Raw genomic sequence first — 22,077 nt, forward strand, 5'->3', positions numbered from 1 at the left:
TTTTTTTTTTTTTTGTGGTACCAAAGATTGAACTCAGGACCCTGAGCTTGCTAGGCAGGGGCTTATTCTACTGAGCTATCTCTCCAGTCCCTGTAATTATAATCTGAATCATAAAACCTTCACTAACACAAAGTAAACCATAAACAGACACTGTATTTATGCTTATTTATAAGACAACTGAATGGGGAATGTACATTCCCTCACTGAATTGTTACGCAAATATACCACGAAGTTGAGATAGAACTGCAAGTTCACGCCCAGCATGAGCAATTTAACAAAATAGCTACAACCTGTCTCAAAATAAAATATAGATATAGATGAACATATGTGTGTCTATATCTGTATTTATATCTATATATATATTAGTCAAAAGGCAATGGAGATACAGCTTAATGTAAAGGACCTAGGTTCAATTCCCAGTACTGGTGGGCAAGTTTTCTAGCCTAGCATGATGGTGATGCTGATAGTCCCAGATACTTAGGAAGCTGAAGCAGGCATTTCACTTGTGCAAGGCCGTGCTGGGAAACTTAGCACGACGCTGTCCCACAATAAAAATTTTAAAAGGCATAGGCTATAGCTTCAGTACTAGAACACTCATCTAGCATGTGTGCAGCCCTGGGTTCAAACCACAGTGCCACCAAAAAAGGGGTCAAAATTTCTAGATGAGGGGCCAGGAAGATAGCTCAGTAGAATAAGTGCTTGTCTGGCAAGCTCAGGGTCCTGAGTTCAATCCCTGGTACTGCAAAAAAAAAAGAAAAAGAAATTCTAGATGAAAATATTTATAGAAGTTGTTAACCATTCTTAATTCTCCATAATATATCTTAACATTTATTCCTTCTTTTCACTAGAAAATGAGAATATTACCATGTGTAACTACCCAGAAGTCCTGAAGTGCTACAGTATTAAAACAGTGCCCTACACTGATGAATGCCACACAAACTTTACTTTGCCGATAACTGAAGACCATTACATAAATTTTCAGTCCGTTACCAACTCAACTTTTCATAGCTCTTTAAGCAACTTAACAAGAAATTCAGGTAATGTACTTGTTTTGAGTAGTAATATTGCTGAGAGTAGATTAAATAAACTTATATAACTATCGTTTTCCACTTTGAATTTCTATAAACTATGCAAAAGAATAATTCATCACAACAAAAAACTTACAAAATACTGAGATCCCAGCTGAGACTCAGTTATCATCCAAATGCTACTGTGCATTACTCAACTTCTCTGCATCTTCACTTTTAGTCAAGTCATAATTCTTAGCAAGTATAAATCAGTTATGCTTTTATGTGAGTAACAAAATCTGCAAAGATAAGTACAAGTTGACTGTCTCTCATCTGAAACATTTGTGACCAGAAGTGGTAGAGGTTTCACATTTTTTCAGATTCTGGAATATTTGCATATACATAATTGGATGGAAATTAAGTCTAAGTACAAAAGTCATTTATGTTGTAGTAAATATATATATATATATATATGATAATATTTTCAGTTGACCTGGGTTTTAGTTATGATTTGTCATACAAGGTCACAGACAGAATTTCCTACTTGTGGAATCATGTTTGTGCTCAAAATGTTTTAGATTTTGGCACATTTTGGAGTTTCAAGTAGAGATGTTCAACCTTAGTTATTTTAGAAAAACATTCTTTCACCAAATTGAAACAGCTTTTATTCAGTGCTTAATGCCTTTTGTCTAAAGAAAACTACCATATATGCTCATTTCTAATACCAGTATAGTGCACAGTAATAGCACATGAAATTATGATTATTTTATTTTTATAAATTTAACAAAATCTCTCTTTTTATTTTCTTTCATTCAAGAACATGTACCTCTTGGAAAAAGTTGGGTGTTTCTTGTTGGTGTTGTTGTCACCGTACTGCTGACTTCGCTCCTCATTTTTATTGCTATCAAATGCCCAATGTGGTACAATTTTCTACTTAGCTACAATCACCATCGCCTGGAAGAGCACGAAGCTGAAGCCTATGAAGACAGCTTTACTGAAAATTCAAATTCTCATTCACAAATACCAGAAACAAACTCTGAAGACACTACAGTAATATTTGAAAAGTTACAATCATTTGTGATAGATGATGATGGGTTTATTGAAGATAAATATATAGATACCCATGAACTATGTGAAGAAAATTAATTTCTTTCAATGTTTGACTTCTCAAAAAAATATCAGTCCACTTACAGCTTAGACATTAAGATTTTGAAATGTGGTATTTCAAACTATGTATTGTTTAGTACAATATCTATGAAGATCAAAACTTACGTTTTTCTTAATGGAACAAGCAAGTAAGTCTAAATGCAGTAACTGCCACTCCACTAATGCTAGCTAACAGTTATATAGTTAGTATACAATTCTCAGCATTATTCAAGAGACCATAAGATGAGTAAAAAGAAGGCTGATCTTTTTTTTTCCGTACTAGGGATCAAACTCAGGACCTTGCACTTGCCAGGCAGGCACTGAGGCCACTGAGCTATCTCCCCGGCCCTGGAGGCTTAAATTATGCATTAACATGAATAGATTTTCATAGTAACATAATTGTGATGTAATATGTATTAAATTGTACTAAAGTTACAATCAGTAAAGAAATAAAGCTTTTGGATTTCTATCATGAATGAAGGCGAAGAAGAGCATAGTTTTGACTATACCCTACAACTGATTTCATGCTTACAGAGTGATTTCATGGATAAAGAAAGTATTTTTTAAAGGTTCCTGATTAGCAAAACAAAATTTTTTTCAAAATTTAGTAGTAATTTAAAACACAGGCACAGTGTACAAGCATAAACACTAACAATTACTACTGATTTTAGTCATAAAGAAACTATAATGAATGATTTCCACAATTTGTTATCATGTTGGCTTCCAAAGTGGGCATCACAAGTATTTATGAATTTTGGTTTTTGTAATGCATTTTTCTGCATCTCTGAAAGGTTACCATTCAGACAGGCCAGTAATGAGGCTGAAGAATCTTTAGGTCATCCATCTGTTTGGGATCCACTACACAGAACAAGGCTTCCAAAATTGTTTTCTAGAACTTTTCTCTTTTCGTCTCTTTTCTCTTCCCTTTTCTCCTTCCTTCCTTCCTTCCTTCCTTCCTTCCTTCCTTCCTTCCATCCTTCCTTCTTACCTTCTAGACAAGGTCTGGCTACATAGTTTAGATTGGCCTTGAACTCACTATGTAGCCCAGGCTGGCCTCAAACTCCCTGTGATCCTACTGCCTCAACCTCTGGAGTGCTGGGATTATAGGCATGCATCATTATGTCTGTCTCTAGAATGATATTTACAGAAAGACACTTGGCAGTATTTATATGAAAACAAAGAGGTATGTGGTCAAATTATTATAAGAAACACAAAGTTTAAACAAAGTGAAAGAAGACTCTTCATTAAAAGACTAATCTGAGACCTTACTATGCTAAACTGTTCTCTGATTATTCAAAAATGAAGTATTAATTTTCCAAACTTTTTCATAACAAAACCCTTTCTTAGAAGTAGGAATCCAAAGAACACACTCTGGAAAACAAGACTGTAATAGAAGGGACTTGTCTGTGCCAGCTCATTGAGATTATAACTTGACACGACTAAAAGCCTCCTGAAGAGGTGACTGGATCAAGGAGGCACGCCAAGCAGTGACTAATCCACTAACGCACATAGTCTAATGAGCTATTAGGAGACGGGCCACTAATACCAGTTGGAGGAGGTGGGCTGCTGAATGCGTGCCTCTGGAGCGTATACAGCTCACCATGGCGCTTTCACTGCACGTCCTGCTTCCTGGCTGCCATGAACTGAGCAGTTTTGCTCTACCACGTCCTTGCACCATTATGTTACTGCCTTGGAGCCAGCCTGCCACGACCGAGACCTCTGAAACTCTGAGCAAATCAAATCTTTCTTTAGAGTTGTGGGTGGGTGTTGGATATCTTGTCCTAGCAATAGGAAAGCTGACCAATCCACTATGTAAAGTGAGTTATTTGCTAATTTGCTTATAATTAATTAGCTACAAACATAGTTTTAAGAACTTGATGTAAACAGAAACATCCAAAAACTAAAAATCTTACATTTTACCTTCTGTATATGAAAAAATTAAGAATACTTAATATCATTCAGAATACTTTCAAGAAAAATTAAATACTTAGGAATTAAATTAACCAAAATTTAAAAAAAGCAAAAGACTTCTCAACAAAAACCATTAGACATTTCTCTGAGAAAGGAAACTGAAGAGGACATCAGAGAATGCAAAAACCATCCCTTGTCCCTGCACAGGCAAAACCAATACTGTCAAAATGATCACACTCCCAAAACTGATTTAGAGATTTAACACAATCCCAGTCAAAATGCCAACAACATTCCTGACAGAACTAGAGAAAAGAATTCTAAAATTCAGATGAAACCAGAAGAGACCCAGAACAGCAAAAGCAACGCTGAACACCAAGAGCAAAGCAGAAGGCTTCACAATCCCAGATTTCAAATTTCATACTTCTCACTATATACTGAAGTCACAATGGATCAAAAATCTAAAAATTAAAAGACAAACATTCTGCTGGACAATAAAACAAGTAAAACTCCTGAAAGACATAGGTGAGGCAAGGACTTTCTTACCAGAAGCAAATTTGAACAAGCAATAACATAAGAAGAAACAGATGAGATTATACTAAGTTAAAAAGTTTGGGGGCCGGGGAGATGGCCCAGTGGAATAAGCACTTTCCTGGCAAGTGCAAGGGCCTGAGTTCAATCCCCGGTTCTGCCAAGAAAAAAAAAATTTTGTACAGGGCATGGGTACACACATCTACAACCCCAACACATAAGATAGAAGTTGAAGAAGGAGGATTGCAATTAGTTCAAGGCTGGCCTGAACTACGCAGCAAGACCTGGTGTCAAAAAAAAAAAAAAAATTATAACTTTATGCACAGGAAAACAGAACAATAAGCAGAGAGAAGAAACAACTTAAAGAATCAGGAAGTAAGTTTTCCAGCTGCTCTTTAGACAGAGGACTGATATCTAAATGATATAAAGGACTCAAAAAATCAGATCCCTCGAAGTAAACAATTCATTTAAAGAACAAGCAACTTTAATCTAAAAATCATTCAATTTCCCTCTTTTGTAGTCTGAACAAGATCCATAGAAGGTTGTACTTTTATCACTATTTGAACAACTGATGAAATTTAGTCTGTGCAGTGAGCAAGCATTCACAGGCACTCTTTTACTCTGCTAGATTTTGTTGTGCATCGATTAAACACTGTATATGCTTCTTATCTGTGTATACAGAATGTTCTTGAATAGCATTCATTTGTCAAGAAAGTTGTGAGAAATAAACTACATGTATATTGTCTGCATATATTTTTAAAATGAATAGATAACTTCTCAGAAGAACCATAAACGACCTACAAATACATGAAAAAATATTCAACATCACTTTCAGGCAAATTAAAACAATAATGAGAGTTCATTTTACTTGAGAAATAATGACTATAATCAATAAATTAAATAATTACAAAAGGCTGTGGTGAAAAAGAAATCTTTCTATATTGGTGGAAATGTCAATTAGTACTAGTACTATGGAAATCAGCATAAGGATGTATCAAAAATCTACAAATACAAATGCCATTTAACCAAGGTATTTCTACACTAGGTATCATCCTGGTGGAGTTAAAGACATAATATTAAATAATATATGTACAGTTGTGTTTACAGCAGTACAGCTCTTAATAGCTAAATCTTAGAAGTGGCCTATATATCTATCCACAGACGGATGGATAAAGAAAGTCTGGCATTTACACACAAAAGAGCACTATTCTGCCATAACGAAGGATAAGTATGAGTCATTGGTAGGAAAACAGATATACCTTGAGAACCTAATATTAAATGAAATAAATCAGACACACATGGTTTCTCTTTTCCAAGAATCTCAAAGTAAATTAAAGAGAAAAATAAAAGATATATAATGGGAAACAGAGATCTTCTGAAAATGGGAAGAAATTAAGACATCTTATGTACAAGTACCAGCTGCTCATCATGAATGTAATCAGTATGTGCTACAAATATGTACCCATAAAAAAATTTTAATTCATTAAAAACTCTTCTCCTTTAAGATGCAGATATCAAATATTTTGTTCTAGTGATAGTAAAGTGACTAAGTACAGTGTCTTTCATTAGACTGGTTCTACGATAGCATTAATTCAAATTAGTTAAAGGCTTATGTTAAAATCATAAGTAAGAGTTATAAAAAAAGTTTGTACTAGACAAGCTATCATGTCTGCATCTTGTCCTCTGAATAATTACTATGAAGACAACAATATGCAATGTGCTAATTATTGTAACTGTCCTACTAACCTGTTTTGAAACTGTTTCATTACTATTTTCTTTTTTCTCATTAAAATGAAAAAATAAGTATAATCATAAATGAGAATTATAAAAACATTCTCACTCATCTTAAGTACCAAAAGCAAAAACTTTATAATCTACAAAGTAATTTTATGTATAAAAAATTTAGCTATTCAGTGGTACAGTGAAATAACAGGTACAAACAGTGAATATCTATTGTAAATATCTATAATAAATCTCACTTACAAATCTGTATGATTTTTAAGTGAGTTTAACTTACGCTTGTCTTTCAGTAAATATGACATCCATACTTTGTGTTTCTCGATCATTCTGAGCTTTTAGCTGTATAAAGAATTAACACCAAAGTTAGTAATAAAGAAGCAACCATGACATCAAACTCTTTCTTTACATGTTATTTCGGTTATCAATTAAATGAGTATTATAATACTAATTCTACATGAAAAATTCAATTAAAATAATACAGCAATATGGTAATGTTTCATTTACAAAGATCACTACTAGATTAAAAAGTCTTTTTAACAAGTATCATGATCTCATACCCAAAATATTCATCACTCTTAGTGGTCTATCAAACAATCCAACATAAGCTTAATTTATACAAACATTGTTTCAGAATTTATTGAGTGCTCAATAAATAACTGACTTGCAATATGCTGAATTTAAACCCAACACAAGTTTTAATCATAAAACATTCAGGATCTATCTGAGTATTCCCAATTGGTTGTAAGTAACTAACAAAACATAATGATCTTTTCAGTTTTTATTCTGGCATTGAAATATAATTTTTCATATCTGAATCCTCCTGTATTCTAATAATAATAATCTAAATTATCAAGGTTGGTGGTGAATGAGGCAAGAGACAGGAAAAGGAATATTGTGGGACTGTCCTGCTTCAAGGTTGTATATGGTTAGACTTTTGGACTTATGTGTAAACATAAGTATATAATTCTTTACGCCTATTTTTTAAAATATATTCTAGTTTTTAAATGTTTTTTCATCATATTCTATAGGGACCTAAAGTTCAACATATCAATACTTGATGAAAAATACCTGTTCCATGTTATGCCTAAGATGTTTGATATTCAGACAGAGACTGAGGTTAAGCTTAACAGCCTAGGGTGTATGGTAATAACAATAAGCTTGTCTTCTGGATGGTTAAAAACCTAAGTTTGCAGACCAAAATTAGAGAAAAAGGAGGGCTGCAAGGAAAGCCAACATTTTGGCCCTAGCCTTCCAAGGTCAATTAAGACTAAGGACATATGAGAACTTGCACTGTAACGTCATATAACTCAGTAGTGTCCCAAATTTTCTGAACAAGGAGATTATGGGGCCAAAGAGGAAAGTGATCAATGATGTAGAGTGTGCCTAAGGAGAGTCACATGGAGAGAAAATATTTTCTCAGGCTTTTCCAGAAAGCACACTGGCCAAGCAATGGCCGTGACTCATCCACATGGCTGACACTGACAAAGGTTCTACAATCTGAGGTACAAGATCTCAGGATAAATCCTGAGGGGATTTCACTGACCTTATCAGACCCCAAAGCTACAACTCTTGTTGCATAGGTCCTGCTTTACCTTGGTCTTAACCATCCAGCAGAAAAGTATAAAAACAAAATATAAGAAGTAAAGCCATGCTGTTATGTTGAGCTGTAGGGCAGTCAGGTCAACAATTTCTGACATTGCCAGTCATGCGGAAGACCTAATACTATTATGGGCTACTGGACTCTTTTAGAATATTTTGCTGAGTTTACACACCTATAAGATTCAAGTAACAGAACTTAACAAAACAAGGGGATACAGATGAATGTTCATTTTGTATCTGTGTATTCAAAGTGGTTAGGATAGATACATAGTTACATTCTCTTAATGAATAGAGGGATTTATTCTAATGGTGTTTGTAAATAGGATATCAAGTCTGCATCTTGTACAGCAATTAACCACTAGGAAGAATGTATGCAATGTGTTAATTATTGAAACTGTCCTACCAATTTGGTTTGAAACTGTCTCATTGCTATTTGTTTCTCAATAAAATTATGGAAAAAAATATAAACAAATAAAAATAAATAAATAAAAAATAATAAATTATCAAGGTTTTAGAACTCCACATTTATAATGGTCATTTTATAAACTTTTCACAGACAGTTTCTGATTATATAAACTATAAATTATGTAAATGAAGAGTTATGCTATTTTCTCCAAATGTTTTAATCAAAATAAGCTAGATATTAACACATTTTATTGTTTGTACCAAGTAACCTGAGAATATGAAAGCCAAATTCTCATTTATCATTCAAAATTAAGATTATGTCTGGGGGCCAGGGAGATAGTTCAACAGTCTAAGCGCCTGCCTGGTAAGTTCAAGGACCCAGGTTCAATCCCTGGTACTATATGCCATGTCAGCCCTGGAACCAGGCATGCTGGTGCATGCCTGTAATCCCAGTGCTAGGGAGGCTGAGACAGAAGGATCACTATGAGTCCAAACTGCGTAGCGAGACGCTGTACCAAATAAATAAAATAAATAAATAAAATATTTTTTAAAAAATATGTCTGGGTATCACATTTATTCATTTTTCTCCCTTTGTTATAAAACTATGAACTAGTACCACTAATCACCGTTGAGTATTAACCAGGTACAAAAATTAACCAGAAATATCACTAACTAATGTAGTATATATAGGAACAAATACTTAGATTGCACTTTCTAATGTTCAATGCAAATGAGTCAAGTTTAGAGAAATTCATAGACACTACAATATCAAATTAAGAGATACACTCATAACAGAAAAACTTAAGACCAACTAAGAGAACTCAATGATACCAGGATCAAGTACTTATCCATCTCTAAGGTTTATTAAATTTTATCAATCTATTGCTACATATACATTCTTTATTTTAGAGGATATGATTTTATAGAGATCTACTGCTTACATTTATACATTTTCTTACCATGTTGTAATCATTCATTACTTCTTCCATTTCAGTATTGGTATTAAGTTTGTCTACCAACTACAAACAAAAATATTAAAAAATCTCATTAGTGTTAAGCTTCTATATAATTCATAATACAAGTATTCGATCTCATGAATAATGAGAAGTAATGTATCATTTCTGTCTTATCTTTTAAAGGGAAAAGAAATGTTAAGCCACCCAAGTAAGCATATATAGTACAGTGTATCTGTCCAATAACGAGTTCATATTTTAGTGTGGGACAGTAAGCAATGGGCATGTTAGCGCATGCCTATAATCCCAGCACTCTGGAAGATCAAGACCAGCCTGGGCAAGTTAGCAACTTAGTGAGACTCTCTGAAAAATTAACAATTTCGAAAAGTGCTAGGAATGAAGCTCAGTGCAAAGACTCTATGTTCAATCACCAGTATCAAAAGACAAGAAAAAAAAAAAGTGGTCACTAATAAAACACCACAGAGCTCATCTTGAAGAGCTTTACCTCCTTCAAAAAAAAAAAAAAATGGCTACACCTACAAAGGTCTAGAAAATGTTTCTTGTTCATCTTTACCTGCAAGGAAAAAGTATGTTAGCAGATTTACAAACCTACACTGTGAAAATGTGAAACTTTCTACAACAACAACAAATCGAGCTATTATGGCTTTCCTCAGGTTACCCCTGCTTCCTCCAGGGTTCTTTCATCCTGCTTTCTCCTCTTTCACTTAGCCCAAGTTTGCTCTGTAGGGCCAGTTTCTTCCTCACTCTTCACTTTTACTTTTTCAACTAAACTTGTCACTGCTTTAAAAAAACCAATCAGTGTGGCAAGGCACAACAGACAGCACACAAGGAAGCCTACTCAAAAAGGCAATGACACCAACAGTTAACAGATGCTGTTCAGAGTCTGATATATGCATTAACTCATTCACTAAAAATTATGTCTACATTTAACAGAAAAATAAATTTAGGAACTAGTGGAATCATAGTTTGAACCAGTGGTCACTATTTAGCAGTTAAAAGCAAATTATTTAGGTGTAATTGATACTAAAAGTTTAATTTTATTAATATATATTAGTATACATCACATTTTTTTATTTGTGATATAAATAAGTGCTAGTAAGACCTAACATTTATAATCGCAGCACTTGGGACACTGAGGCTGCAAACTGGAGGCCAGCTCAGACCTCACAGTGAGTTCAAGGCCAGCCTCAACTACATAATGAAATCCTTCCTCAAAAAACTAAAAGTTGAAGACCTAACATTTATTTAATACTAACTGCACATCAGGTACTTAGGTACATTCTACTTACGATGTATTCAACTTAAAACAGCATATCCTACATGATTTCATGCTTCTCTTAAGTACTTTACTTAATATACTTCATTAAAACTAAAAAATCTTTTTCATCCTGTGTCATATCTTATAAAACTATTTTTCTCGGGGCTGGTGAGATGGCTCAGTGGTCTAAAGCACCTACTTAGAACAAGCTTAGCAAAGCACAGGGACCACGGTTCAATCCCCCAGCACCACATGCCAGCCAGCCCCGCCCCCTGGTGGGCTGAGCTGGCCACACACACACACACACACACACACACAAAATAAATAAATAAATAAACTTTAAAAAAAAAAACAAAAAACTATTTTTCTCATATTTGGAATAGAACACACCATTTACTAATAAAGAAGTCCCACCAACTATTAGGTTCCAAAAAATGTTTATTATAGGTTTATGATTCAGCAACTTTAGCAATTACAATATACTATAATCAAAAAAATTTTATTAGTAAGCATAATATAACAGTATCAAGTAAGTGTTTCATAATTTACCTAATCATTCTTATGAGAAAAAGAGAAACAAACATCAGTCACATTAAATAAAGACACAAACCACCCCTAAAGAAACCAACAAACAAGAAAGAAAAAAAACGACACAAAAAAAAACCATGCAAGCCAAAGCACCCAAACAAACGACGCAGGCACCAACCATCCCTCCTAAAGAAAACACACACAAGCAACCCCGCGCGAAAAATATCTCTGATACAATACTCACACAAAAGACACACACAGAGGGAGAGACACTATACATGTGTGAAAAATAGAAAAGGTTTTTTTTTTTTTAACTTAATGATGGTAATGCTCTATAAAGGTAAAAATATGTCTTTAAAGCAACAGCATTGCCAGGTGTGGTGGTGCACACCTGTAATCCCAGCACTTCAGAGGCTGAGGCAGGAGGATTGCTGTGAGTTTCAAGTCAGCCTTGCTACAGTGAGTTCCAGGCGAGCCTAAACTACATAGTGAGAGACCCACTCTCAAAAACAAAAAAAGAAACTGCATTATTAGCACCCAATAAATTCTACCTGTTTTTAAAGTATTATTTTAATACTGTTAGAGTGGAAGGCATGTGTGTGTTTGTATCTGTAAGCTGCTGTGGTTTATGTCTAGCTGTCCCCTCAGGCAGAGCTTTTGGAATGTGATTGATTGATGGAGGCTTATACCTGGCCTGCCACTGGAAGGTAGGTCACAGTGGGTGTGGCCTGGGAGGGTGTCTCTCCCTTCCCACAGCCTCCTCTGGCTGCCTCTGCTTCCTGTGTGCCACTCCAAGAGTAGCTCTCTGCCTCCAGGACTCTCTGCCAGGCTGCCCGCCTCAGACCAGTCAATGACAGACTGAAACTTCTAAAAATTATGAACCAAAATAAACCTTTCCTCCTTTAATTGGTTGGTGTCAAGTATTGTGTTCCACTGACACAGTATCTAAGATATAAGTAAATTTATTATTTTAAAATACTGAAATAATACACAATGATCTGTTAAGCCAAGATATTTCTGGGGAGAGATGTATAAAGGAAAGAAGTGTGTTGTTCTTTGCACTTTTTATAGTTGCAATCTTTCACAAAAAGCATATATTCATGTCTTACTTGACATTTAAAACCATAAATTTTTAGGTAGTAAGAAGCAATAAAATTATTTTAAGAACATTCTCTCAGAAAAGAGACATTACCATGTTGTAGTCTGCTAGCTGTCCTTGAGACTCTTTGATTTCAACAGCTAAAGTCTCTGCTCTATGAACAAAATAAATCCATTTGTTACCAAATAAATAAACAAGTCAATTTATAAATATATAAATATGATGAATATTCTGAACATAGGTAACTATAAATTCAGTATTCTCATCCTATAATACTCAATGTATACTGAATTAATATTCAGTAGTACAAATACATTTCTTAAAACTGCAAACTTACCTCTTTTCATATGACAAATACACTGAATTCTCTTGATTGTGCATTTCTATTTCTTTCTGAAGTTTATTAATTTCAGTGGTAAGTTCACTTATTTTACTTCTAAATGAAAAGTAAAAAGAAAGTTAGCAATACTTCTAACCCAGAAAACCCTTTTTAACTAAACTTATCATAAATGTGAAACAGCAATATAAATGGGTTTTGTGAATTTCATTCTTAAAAAAAAAAACACGTATCACTGATTTATTTGATCAAGGTTAAGAAATAGCCATCCTGTTCTACTTAACATATGAAAAACTGATGAGAGATTCTCTAGTAAAGACGAGATGGAATTAGAATGGATGGCTGGTTAACCTGTCAGAATCCACATACAGGTATAGATGCCTAACTGTTGTCTTGCTACAAGTTCTTAATAGTAACACCACTGACATTCCAGGGCAATGACTAATTTTGTGGTGGGAGGCTATCTAGTACATCCGTTTTACAGCATCCATGATAAGGATGCCAGTAGCATCTCCCCAAAATTCCAGTTCTTTTTTTAAACATTTAATCTTTTTTATTTATCTATTTGGTACAGAGTCTCGCTACACGACTCAGACTCATAGAAATCCTCCTGTCTCAGCCTCCCCAGAGCTGAGATTACAGACACACACCACCATACCTGGTTGTCAGTGGCAGGCATTACATGCCCAGAGTTCTGGGGCTGGCACAGCATGTGGTACAGGGATTGAGCTCAAGACAGTGTGCTTGCCAGGCAGGCACTTAGACAACTGAGCTATCTCCCCAGCCCCATAACTCCAGTTCTGACACCCCAAAATATGTTCAGAAATTTCCCAATGTTCCCAGAGGAGTACTGAGCACTCTTCTAAGCCAAACATTCAAATAGAACTATGCTTTGATGTAGAAGCATAAATCCTAGAGAAAAGAAGCAATGTAGTGGTTGGCACTTGTGTTATTTCCTTTCCATCTTTTGATTAAAAGTGACTGAATATCAGATATTATACATGCGATGGTGGTTACTATCCTTCTTATTATCCTAGCTTTGAGGACAAATGGGAGAAACCTACTCTTTCCTTTATTGCCTTCCAAGGGTTTGAGGATCAAAAGGATCCATGTAGTTGATAAACAAAACCAAGGGGTACTAAAAAGGAAAATAATAAGGCTGTGTTGGGCACAATGAAAGGATGGATTCAGAGATAGAAGAGAAAAAGATAACACAGACAACAAGTCAAGAATAAAGTAAAATGAGAAAAAGGAGTTAGGACAGTTGCACACCTGAGCAAAGGCAGAGAGAAGACAGAAAAAGTCTGAATTTAGACATGTATAATTAAAGACATAAGAATTCCTTAAAATTAGACCATACATATAGGCAGTGACCAAACATATACCTATAGATAAATATTAAGTATAATTGGTGACATTTCAATACTATGAATATATTTAAAATAACAAAGCAAAAGCCACAGAAAGTTACTTTTACCACTCTATAGAAAAAGTGAACTACAAACATGTTGCAGTTTGAATGTTTGTGTGCCCTCCAAACTTCATAACGAAACTGAATACCATTCAACAGCATTACGAGCTGGAGCCTTAGGCGGTGAGGAGGCCATGAAGATGCTACTCCCACAGACGGGTTAGCGCCTTATGGCAAGGCTGCAGGAAACTGGGTCGGCCCCTTCCTGCACATCCGTCATATGACATACCACATGGTGCCACGAAAGAGAAAGGCCCTCTTCTGGCAGCAGACCTGCTCGCACTTTGATCCTAGATTTCCCAACTTCCATGAGGATGAGAAACAAATTTCTGTAATATATAAACTAACTAATCTCTCATATTTTGTTAATAGTAGCATAGACAGACAAAATGTAGAGCTGACATACATGCAAATACATACAGTTTAAAATCTCAGTCTAATTCTATTATCATACCTACCTTTTTAGTATACCCAAATTAATAAGAAATTATGTTATAATACAAACTAATTCTTAGAGGAAAGAAAAGGAATTAAGAATAGGCAGATGTAGGTAAAGTCCCTATGATGAAAGTGCTCCCTATGTATGTTTAAAATATACCAATAAATTTAATTAATAAAAAAGACATGTAGTTATTGTAAAAATCATCACAGCCAAATTTTAATGATCATGAATAAAAAGACATGTTTATTTAACATACCGAAGAAGTCCAAGATAATAAGATTTATCTAAAATTTGCCTCTGGGGACCTAAAAAAAAAAAAAAAAGTTTTTTAATGGCTTAATGGTTCTGTTTTAAAACAGCAAACCCAAATCCAAAGTACAACCAGAAGTACATTTACAATTCTGTCAGTCATCATGAATGTACCATTATATCAAAAATCACTGAAATGAACAGAAAACTAACAGCTTAGAATCATGATATAAAAGAAGCTTGAACCAAGATCACAAATACGGAGCTGAGTACAACAGTACATACCTGTAATCACAGTACCCTCAGAGGCTGAAGAAGATCACAAGCCCAGTCTGGGCAACTAACTGAGTTAGTAAAATCCTGTCTCAAAAGGGAAGGAAAAAGAAAAAGAGGAGAAGTGAGGGGAGGGGAGGACAGAAGGGACACAGATGACAGGAGAGGAGAGAAGAGGGGAGGGGAGGGGAGAGGAGAAATGGAAAAAGAAAAGGAAAAGAAAAAAGAGAAAAGAGAGAGGTGGATAGCTCAGTGTGAAGCCTGGATTCAATCCCAATTACCACTAAACAAACCAAACCAACAAAAAATAGACCACAAAGATAGGACTTAAAGATAGGCTGTTAAGAGAACAGACTGAATAGAAACATGGGTCTACAGAAGCCTACAGCAAAGCTGTCCAAAAGAACTATGCAACAAAACATACTAGCATTATCCAAGAAAGCATACACATGGGACTATTGAGCACTTAAAATTTGCCTCATGTTACTAGGGAAATGAATTTTTATTTTACTTAATTTTAGTTAATTTAGATTTGAGTAAGTATAAGCAACTATTGGCTATCTTATTGGAGAGTGCAAATATTTCTCAATGTGACAGGAGACTGTAAGACTGTAAGCTTTCAAATTTGTCTCAGGAGAGTGTGTGTGTGCATATGTGTGCACTGGGTGTCTGTGTGTGTGTGTGTGTGTGTGTGTGTGAGAGAGAGAGAGAGAGAGAGAGAGAGACAGAGACAGAGAGAGAGACAGAGAGAGAGACAGAGAGAGAGACAGACCGACCGACCGACCGACCGACTGACCGACCTGAGGGTCTCACGAGTGCTGGTCAAGTGCTTGGTTCTACCACAGAGCTAAATTCTCAGCCTTCAGAATGTTTTTAAAAAACAATTCTACATTTCAGTAGGTCCAAGAAAGTCCTCCTAGGTTAAATGTCCGAAAGCTGGCAAGAGACGAAATGTCCTGCAAAGTAGGAGAAGTGAGGCCCAGGAGTACTGCCCATGAGGTCCATGCTGAGAAGAGACGAGTAAGTAACAACTTACTGTAACAGGAAATGGGACAACAGCCCAGTAAGACCTGAAGGCACATCAGACGGGTGCATGCTTAACAGAACTGCAAGCCTTTCAAGTATGCTGGTAGACACTAACAGTTTTATATGACATTGGTTCTGTTCTGAAGGATAAACTACACTGCAAGAAATGTGTGATGAATCCTCCATTAAATTTTAGTATACTTCTACCTTAGTGTTTTTAAATAATGTTAGACATGTCTGTGAATGTTAAGACTAGCTAAGAGATTACACAATTCTGACTCATTTAACAGTGCTGATAATTATTAACTAAACCTGTCTAAAAGAATCAGCTGGTTTTTAATGTTTAGTGAACTAACTGGTATTGTAAGAAAACTTAAGCCAGGTGTGGTAGCATACACTTGTAATCTTTGCACTCTAAGGGGCTGAGGCAGAAGGACTACAGGTTCAAGGCCAGACTGCATGCTCAGTGACTTAGTGAGACTCTGCCTCAAAATAAACAATAAAGAAGGGTTGGGGATGTAGCTTAGTGGGAAGACTCTGGATTCAATCCTCACCACCACACAAAGAAAAAAAGGAAAGGAAAGGAGAGAGAGGAGAAAAGGAAAAGGAAAAGAGAAAATTTAAGTCTCCCGAAAAGCATGACTTACTACATTATAAAAAACGTAGTTGTCTCAGTGTCTGAAGTAGACAGCTTCAAAACTCCCATAAGGATGTCAAAATCCTGTGCTATTCAAAATCCTTACATAAGATGGCATAATGTTTGTGTATAGTACATGCACATTATCACATACATTTTAAATTATTTCTAGTCTATCATATCTAATACAATGATCTATAAATAGCTATTTTACTATATTACTTAGAAAATGACAAGAAAGTCTATACATGTTCAGTATATAGAGATTTTTTTTTCTATTTTTGATCTGCAGGTACTAAATCTGCCGAAGTATAAATTATGGAAACAAAGGGCCACTGTAGTAGGATATCTTAAATTTTACACCAATAAAATCTCTTTGGTCTTAATAAATCATTTGTCACATATAAAGAAAATAAAAATTCTTTATTAAAAAGTTTAGCAAGCTTTGGCTAATATATATCACAAATCAAATTTATTAATTATAACATAGGGGTCGGAGTTCAATCCCCAGTTCCGCCAAAAAAAAAACAAAAAACATAGAGTGGCTTATGATGCCTTTCTAAATAGAGGCCTAAAGTGAGATTCACTATAGATCCACATGTCAGCCTCATTTCTACCCTTTAGTTTTATAACTGAATATTAATTGCTTAAAAAGTATTTTTACTGTTTTCATTAATATACATATGTCATAGTATCATTTTGATAAGAAAACCATCAAAAATATTTTATAGTATTTCTAGACAGTGTAAGTCTAATTTTAAGTCTGTATTTTTCTTCAAATTATTTCAAATTTCTTTAAGTTATTAAAAAAGTTCCACATTCAGAAAAATGAAAATCAAAATGGCACACATACATCTGACTTTCTAGGTCACAATGCATTTTCATGCTCATTCTGTTATAACAATTTTCTAAGTCAGTGAGGAAGAACTACATGTTGTAATTGACTTAGTAATACAGAACTTTAATACTTTTGAAACAAAATACACTCATTTTTTTTTCTCTTTTTATTTTATGGGATAAAAAGGAAAACATTTTATAACAAAATAATAGGATATGGGCTGGGGAGATGGCTCAGTAGGATAAGTGCTTGACGGGCAAACACCAGGATCTGAGTTCAATCCCCGGTTCCGCCAAAAATAAAATAATAATAATAATAATAATAGGAGGATAACAATAGTTAAATCATTACATGATGTTATCTTTAAAGTAGTTGCTCAGGATACAAGATATGGACATAAAAATTTCTCCAATTGATAAAGCACAAAACTTCCTTTTTAATGAACTCAGAGATACTAAAAGTATAACTAACTTGCATTTTTTTCCTTTTCCTTACTGTTCTTTCCTCTTCCCCTGAGTTTCTCTTTCGTTTTAAACAATTTCTATTTCACAATATCTATTGTATATTTTAGAACTTATTATTTCAGTTTCTAACACTAGAAAAACAACAAAACGTGTACACGAGTCTGATTTACTGCACTTATGAGTATGGCAAGTTGCATCCATTTAGCTATAAGTTTCAAATTTATCCTTGTTTATGGTTGGGTAGTACTCCAACTGTTTTTTGTTTTTGTTTTTGTTTTTCCAATTGTATAAAAAAATCACACCTTTTTATCTATTCCTCAGTTGAGAGCATTTGGGTTGTTTCCAAGATTTAGCCAATACAAATTGTGCTGCTATAAACATGGGTGCACATATATCGCTGTAATATTATGTTCTGAATTCTGGGAAGACACCCAAGGGGTGTCTTCAGTCCAACGGGGAATACCTCTGTCCAATCCTATTGGACCTAGTTTTCTGAAGAACCTTCACACAGATTCCACAGTGGCTCTACCAGTCTACACCCCCACCAACAGAGAAGGGCTCCTTTTTCCCCAACCCCCTGCAGCATTTGTTACTGGTTGATTTCCTGATGATAGCCATTCTTTCTGGAGATGGAATCTCAGTGTTAATTTAATTTGTATCTCTTGAATGACCATAGATGTTGAACATATTTTCATGTATTTATTTGCCATTTGTTACAATACATTCACCTCTATAGATACCTTTCATCCCAGTTTTCATTCCACTTAAACCTTGCTGTGTAACAGGACGATCAGCAACTCTGATTTGAGGTGATAAAATTCCACCAGTCCCCAAGGGACCACCACGAGAACCAGGTCTTGCTGTTACAGGTGGCATCTAAATGATAATAAGATTTTACTTTCATCAAACAGAAGTAAAACAATTATACCTTCTACTATTACAAGATCACAATTTTATTTTTTAAATTCTTTTAAGTTTTTTTTTTAAATCACTAGGGTACAAACATAATTTTAAAAAATTAAAATTCTCTATAATTTATAAAAGTCCTTATATTTTTCATTATCTAAAATACACTATTCAAAGTTATTAAATAATAAATTTCAACATTGAAAATTCTATGACTATTTTATTAAAACTTTAAATTCTATGTGTAGATTATTTATAATATCATATACTGGAAAAGAACTGTTCATAAAAGGAAATGATTAAGTAAGCTGCAGTACACAATAAAGTGGTTTACAGACCAGTACGGTATTCATACTTGTATTTTTTTTAAAGTCTAGAAACTCATAAAAAATAGTAACAATGGTTAGTTCTATATATTGTAATTACTTTTGTTTTCTCTTTTATAAAATTTGGTGATTTTGTCATTATTATTATGAATACATATTATCTTTCTTAATTTTTTTATTTGATTTTGAGATGCAATCTAAGTTGTCCAGGTTGAGCTCAAATTTGTGATCCTTCTGCTTCAGTCTCCTAGAGTGCAGGGATTACAGGGATATATAAGGGGTGCATATAGGGATATAAGCCGCCACGCTCTGCTATGAGGATATATTATATGCACCATTTTTTAATATAAGGAAATTTCCAGTTTGAAAAATAAACTGGACATACTTCTATGACAAGAAGGTCATGTTAAGTACTGAAGGACTGATTTCATTCAGCAAAAATTTGTATGATTACAGAACAATTCTCTACTTGAAGCTTGTAAAATCCAATATAACATTATATACCCTTAGGAAAACACAAGACTCCTCTTTTCAGCACATATAGGATATACAGGCATCAGAAAGTATAAGACACTCTCAAAGCATTCCAAAATATTCCTCTTTCTTCTGTTCTTTTTTTATCCTCTTTTCTTTTTTCTTCTTCTCTACCAGAGTGAAAAGTATAGTATAAGATTATAATACGGGGTACAAATTTGGAAGGGAAATTAAAGAAGTTAAATACAACAATAGCCATTCATTCTTTTTGTTTTTGTCAGCTGCTAGCCTTTAATTCTATAAATGAAAATGGTTGCTAAACGATTCTGAGAATCACGTAGGAATTACTTTGAGAATGGGAGCAGCAACAGTACACAGTACAGAGAATACACTGAACAGAGAAACAGAAAAACAGATGAAATGAGCTCAAGGTTATCCTTAGAGATATCTGAGAAAATGCTGAATCTCCTTTTGGGAAAAACCTCCTAAATAATTTTCCCTTCTGCTTTATACAAGCATACTCTTGACAACTACTCAACTATACTACTTCTTGTATAGTATAAAGCATAGAGAGTAAAGTATAAATTAAAAGTGTATACAACAGGGCCATTGAGATAGTTCAGCAGTCGAAAGCACCTGCTTAAGCAAGCTTAGGCAGCTGCAGGGGACCGCAATTGGGTTGAATCCCCAGCACCACATGCCACGCCAGCCCTGCCCTCAGGGAGGGCTGAGCCGGCCAAAAAAATAAAAATTGTACACACTTAACAGAAGAAAGTCAGATGTGATGCTCCATGCCTATAATCCCAAATAGCTGACAGATGAAGGAAAGAGAATCACTAGTTCAATGCCAGCCTGGTGGGGTCAGGGAGATGGCTCAATGGAATAAGCACTTCCCTGACAAGTGCAAGGGCCTGAGTTCAATCCCCGGTTCCGCCAAAAACAAAAGGCCAGCCTGGAAAAATTAGCAAGAGTGTCTCACAATAAAAAATAAAAAGGCTTGAGGATGTAGCTCAGTGGTAGAGCACTTCAGAATATAATCCTCAGTACTGAGGAAAAAAAAAAGTAAATGTATATGTATTCACATGGACAATATTCATAATTTATTATGGAAAAAAGGATAAGATAAACAGCAAAAAATACAGTATTATCTTGGTTATGGAACACACCAAACTATACTATATATATATATATATATATATATATATATATATATATTCTTGTTAAATGCATAGGAAAAAAAGTCTAGAAAATACAGACCACACTGGTGACAGTGGTTATATTTAGAGTAGGATGGAACTGACAATTCTGCATTGTTTGCATATTTTATAATGATTGTACTTTTTTTTCCCCTTTTTTCTTTGCATTTGTGTATTTGGTACAAGGTCTCACTACACAGATCCATCTCATATGATCCTCCTGTTTTCAGACTCCCCAGTGCTGGGATTACGGGTGTGCACCACCACACCCGGACTCTGTCCCCAGCTCAGCATGCTGGGGGCAGGGGGTTGGCATGCAGGACCGGGGATCAAACCCTGGTCCCTGCACTAGTCAAAGCAGGTACTTTGTCCTCTGAGCTACTTCCTCTGGCCCATGATTATACTATTTTGAAAACTACAACCATTAAATAAATAAAGTATCTAGCAAAAAAGAGGTAGTGAATAAATGTCATATTCTTTTTATAAATATTAAATTAACAAGCATCAATTCTTACTAAAAGAAAAGGACACCCTAGCTTAGTACTACATACTACATAAAATGACTTAAAAAAAAAAACAACTATTTCTGTATAGGGCATGATAATGTAGTAATTACCTGAAACTCTAGAAAACCTGAAAACTTTAAGAAAACCTGACTATCTCAAAATTATTTCCTACACACCCCATACTTTCCTCTCAAAAGTTAAACACAGGGCTCAGTAACATGCTTTGTTGGAATGTGAGTACTAACCCTACACATCTGCAGAGTTAGTCAAAACTATCTGTGTGAATTTTAGAGGAAACATTATGGACATTTTGACATATTCATGTATTTCCATATCATTTTTTCTATGCACATATAGTAATATAGGCTTGCATGTTAAACTGGAATTATACTGCTTTTTACTTCATACTGTATTATAATGTTTACTGTTTTATCAAATATATTTTAAAAAATTTTTGGGATAGGGTATTGCTATATAGTCCTAGCTGGCCATAAACTCACAATGTACCCCACAACAATCCTCCTGCCTCAGCCTTTCTAGTGCTAGGATTACAGGCATGCATCATTACAACCAGTTAGAAATTAATGACTACCCAATAGCCTACTATAATAACAAACATTTTAATTTTAAGATTCTCATCATAAGGTCATTTAGGCAACATATCAATACTTGATGAAAAATACCTGTTCCTTATTATGCCTAAGATGTTTGAAATGCAGTGAGATAGTGAGGTTAAG

The 22,077-nt window shown here is 34.7% G+C and overlaps 2 protein-coding genes across 2 annotated transcripts in view; one reads left to right on the top strand and one right to left on the bottom strand.

Moving 5' to 3' along the window:
* The window catches only part of Lrrc19 (leucine rich repeat containing 19), a 9,997-nt gene extending 7,272 nt beyond the window's left edge, over window positions 1-2,725 (top strand). The window contains exons 4-5 of the mRNA XM_004638550.2: window positions 849-1,037; window positions 1,825-2,725. Of these exons, the coding sequence (XP_004638607.1) occupies window positions 849-1,037; window positions 1,825-2,153 (518 nt within the window). The 3' untranslated portion in view covers window positions 2,154-2,725. The remainder of the gene's footprint in view (window positions 1-848; window positions 1,038-1,824) is intronic.
* Window positions 1-22,077, bottom strand: part of Ift74 (intraflagellar transport 74) — a 112,632-nt gene that overhangs the window by 84,549 nt on the left and 6,006 nt on the right. Inside the window, exons 3-8 of the mRNA XM_004638567.2 lie at window positions 18,673-18,808; window positions 14,702-14,750; window positions 12,533-12,631; window positions 12,289-12,349; window positions 9,296-9,355; window positions 6,610-6,671 (exon numbers count right to left, since the gene is read on the bottom strand). Coding sequence (XP_004638624.1) covers window positions 6,610-6,671; window positions 9,296-9,355; window positions 12,289-12,349; window positions 12,533-12,631; window positions 14,702-14,750; window positions 18,673-18,808 — 467 coding nt within the window. The remainder of the gene's footprint in view (window positions 1-6,609; window positions 6,672-9,295; window positions 9,356-12,288; window positions 12,350-12,532; window positions 12,632-14,701; window positions 14,751-18,672; window positions 18,809-22,077) is intronic.

Source organism: Octodon degus, unplaced genomic scaffold (assembly GCF_000260255.1).
Source record: "Octodon degus isolate 3935 unplaced genomic scaffold, OctDeg1.0 scaffold00099, whole genome shotgun sequence".
Classification (NCBI taxonomy): domain Eukaryota; kingdom Metazoa; phylum Chordata; class Mammalia; order Rodentia; family Octodontidae; genus Octodon; species Octodon degus.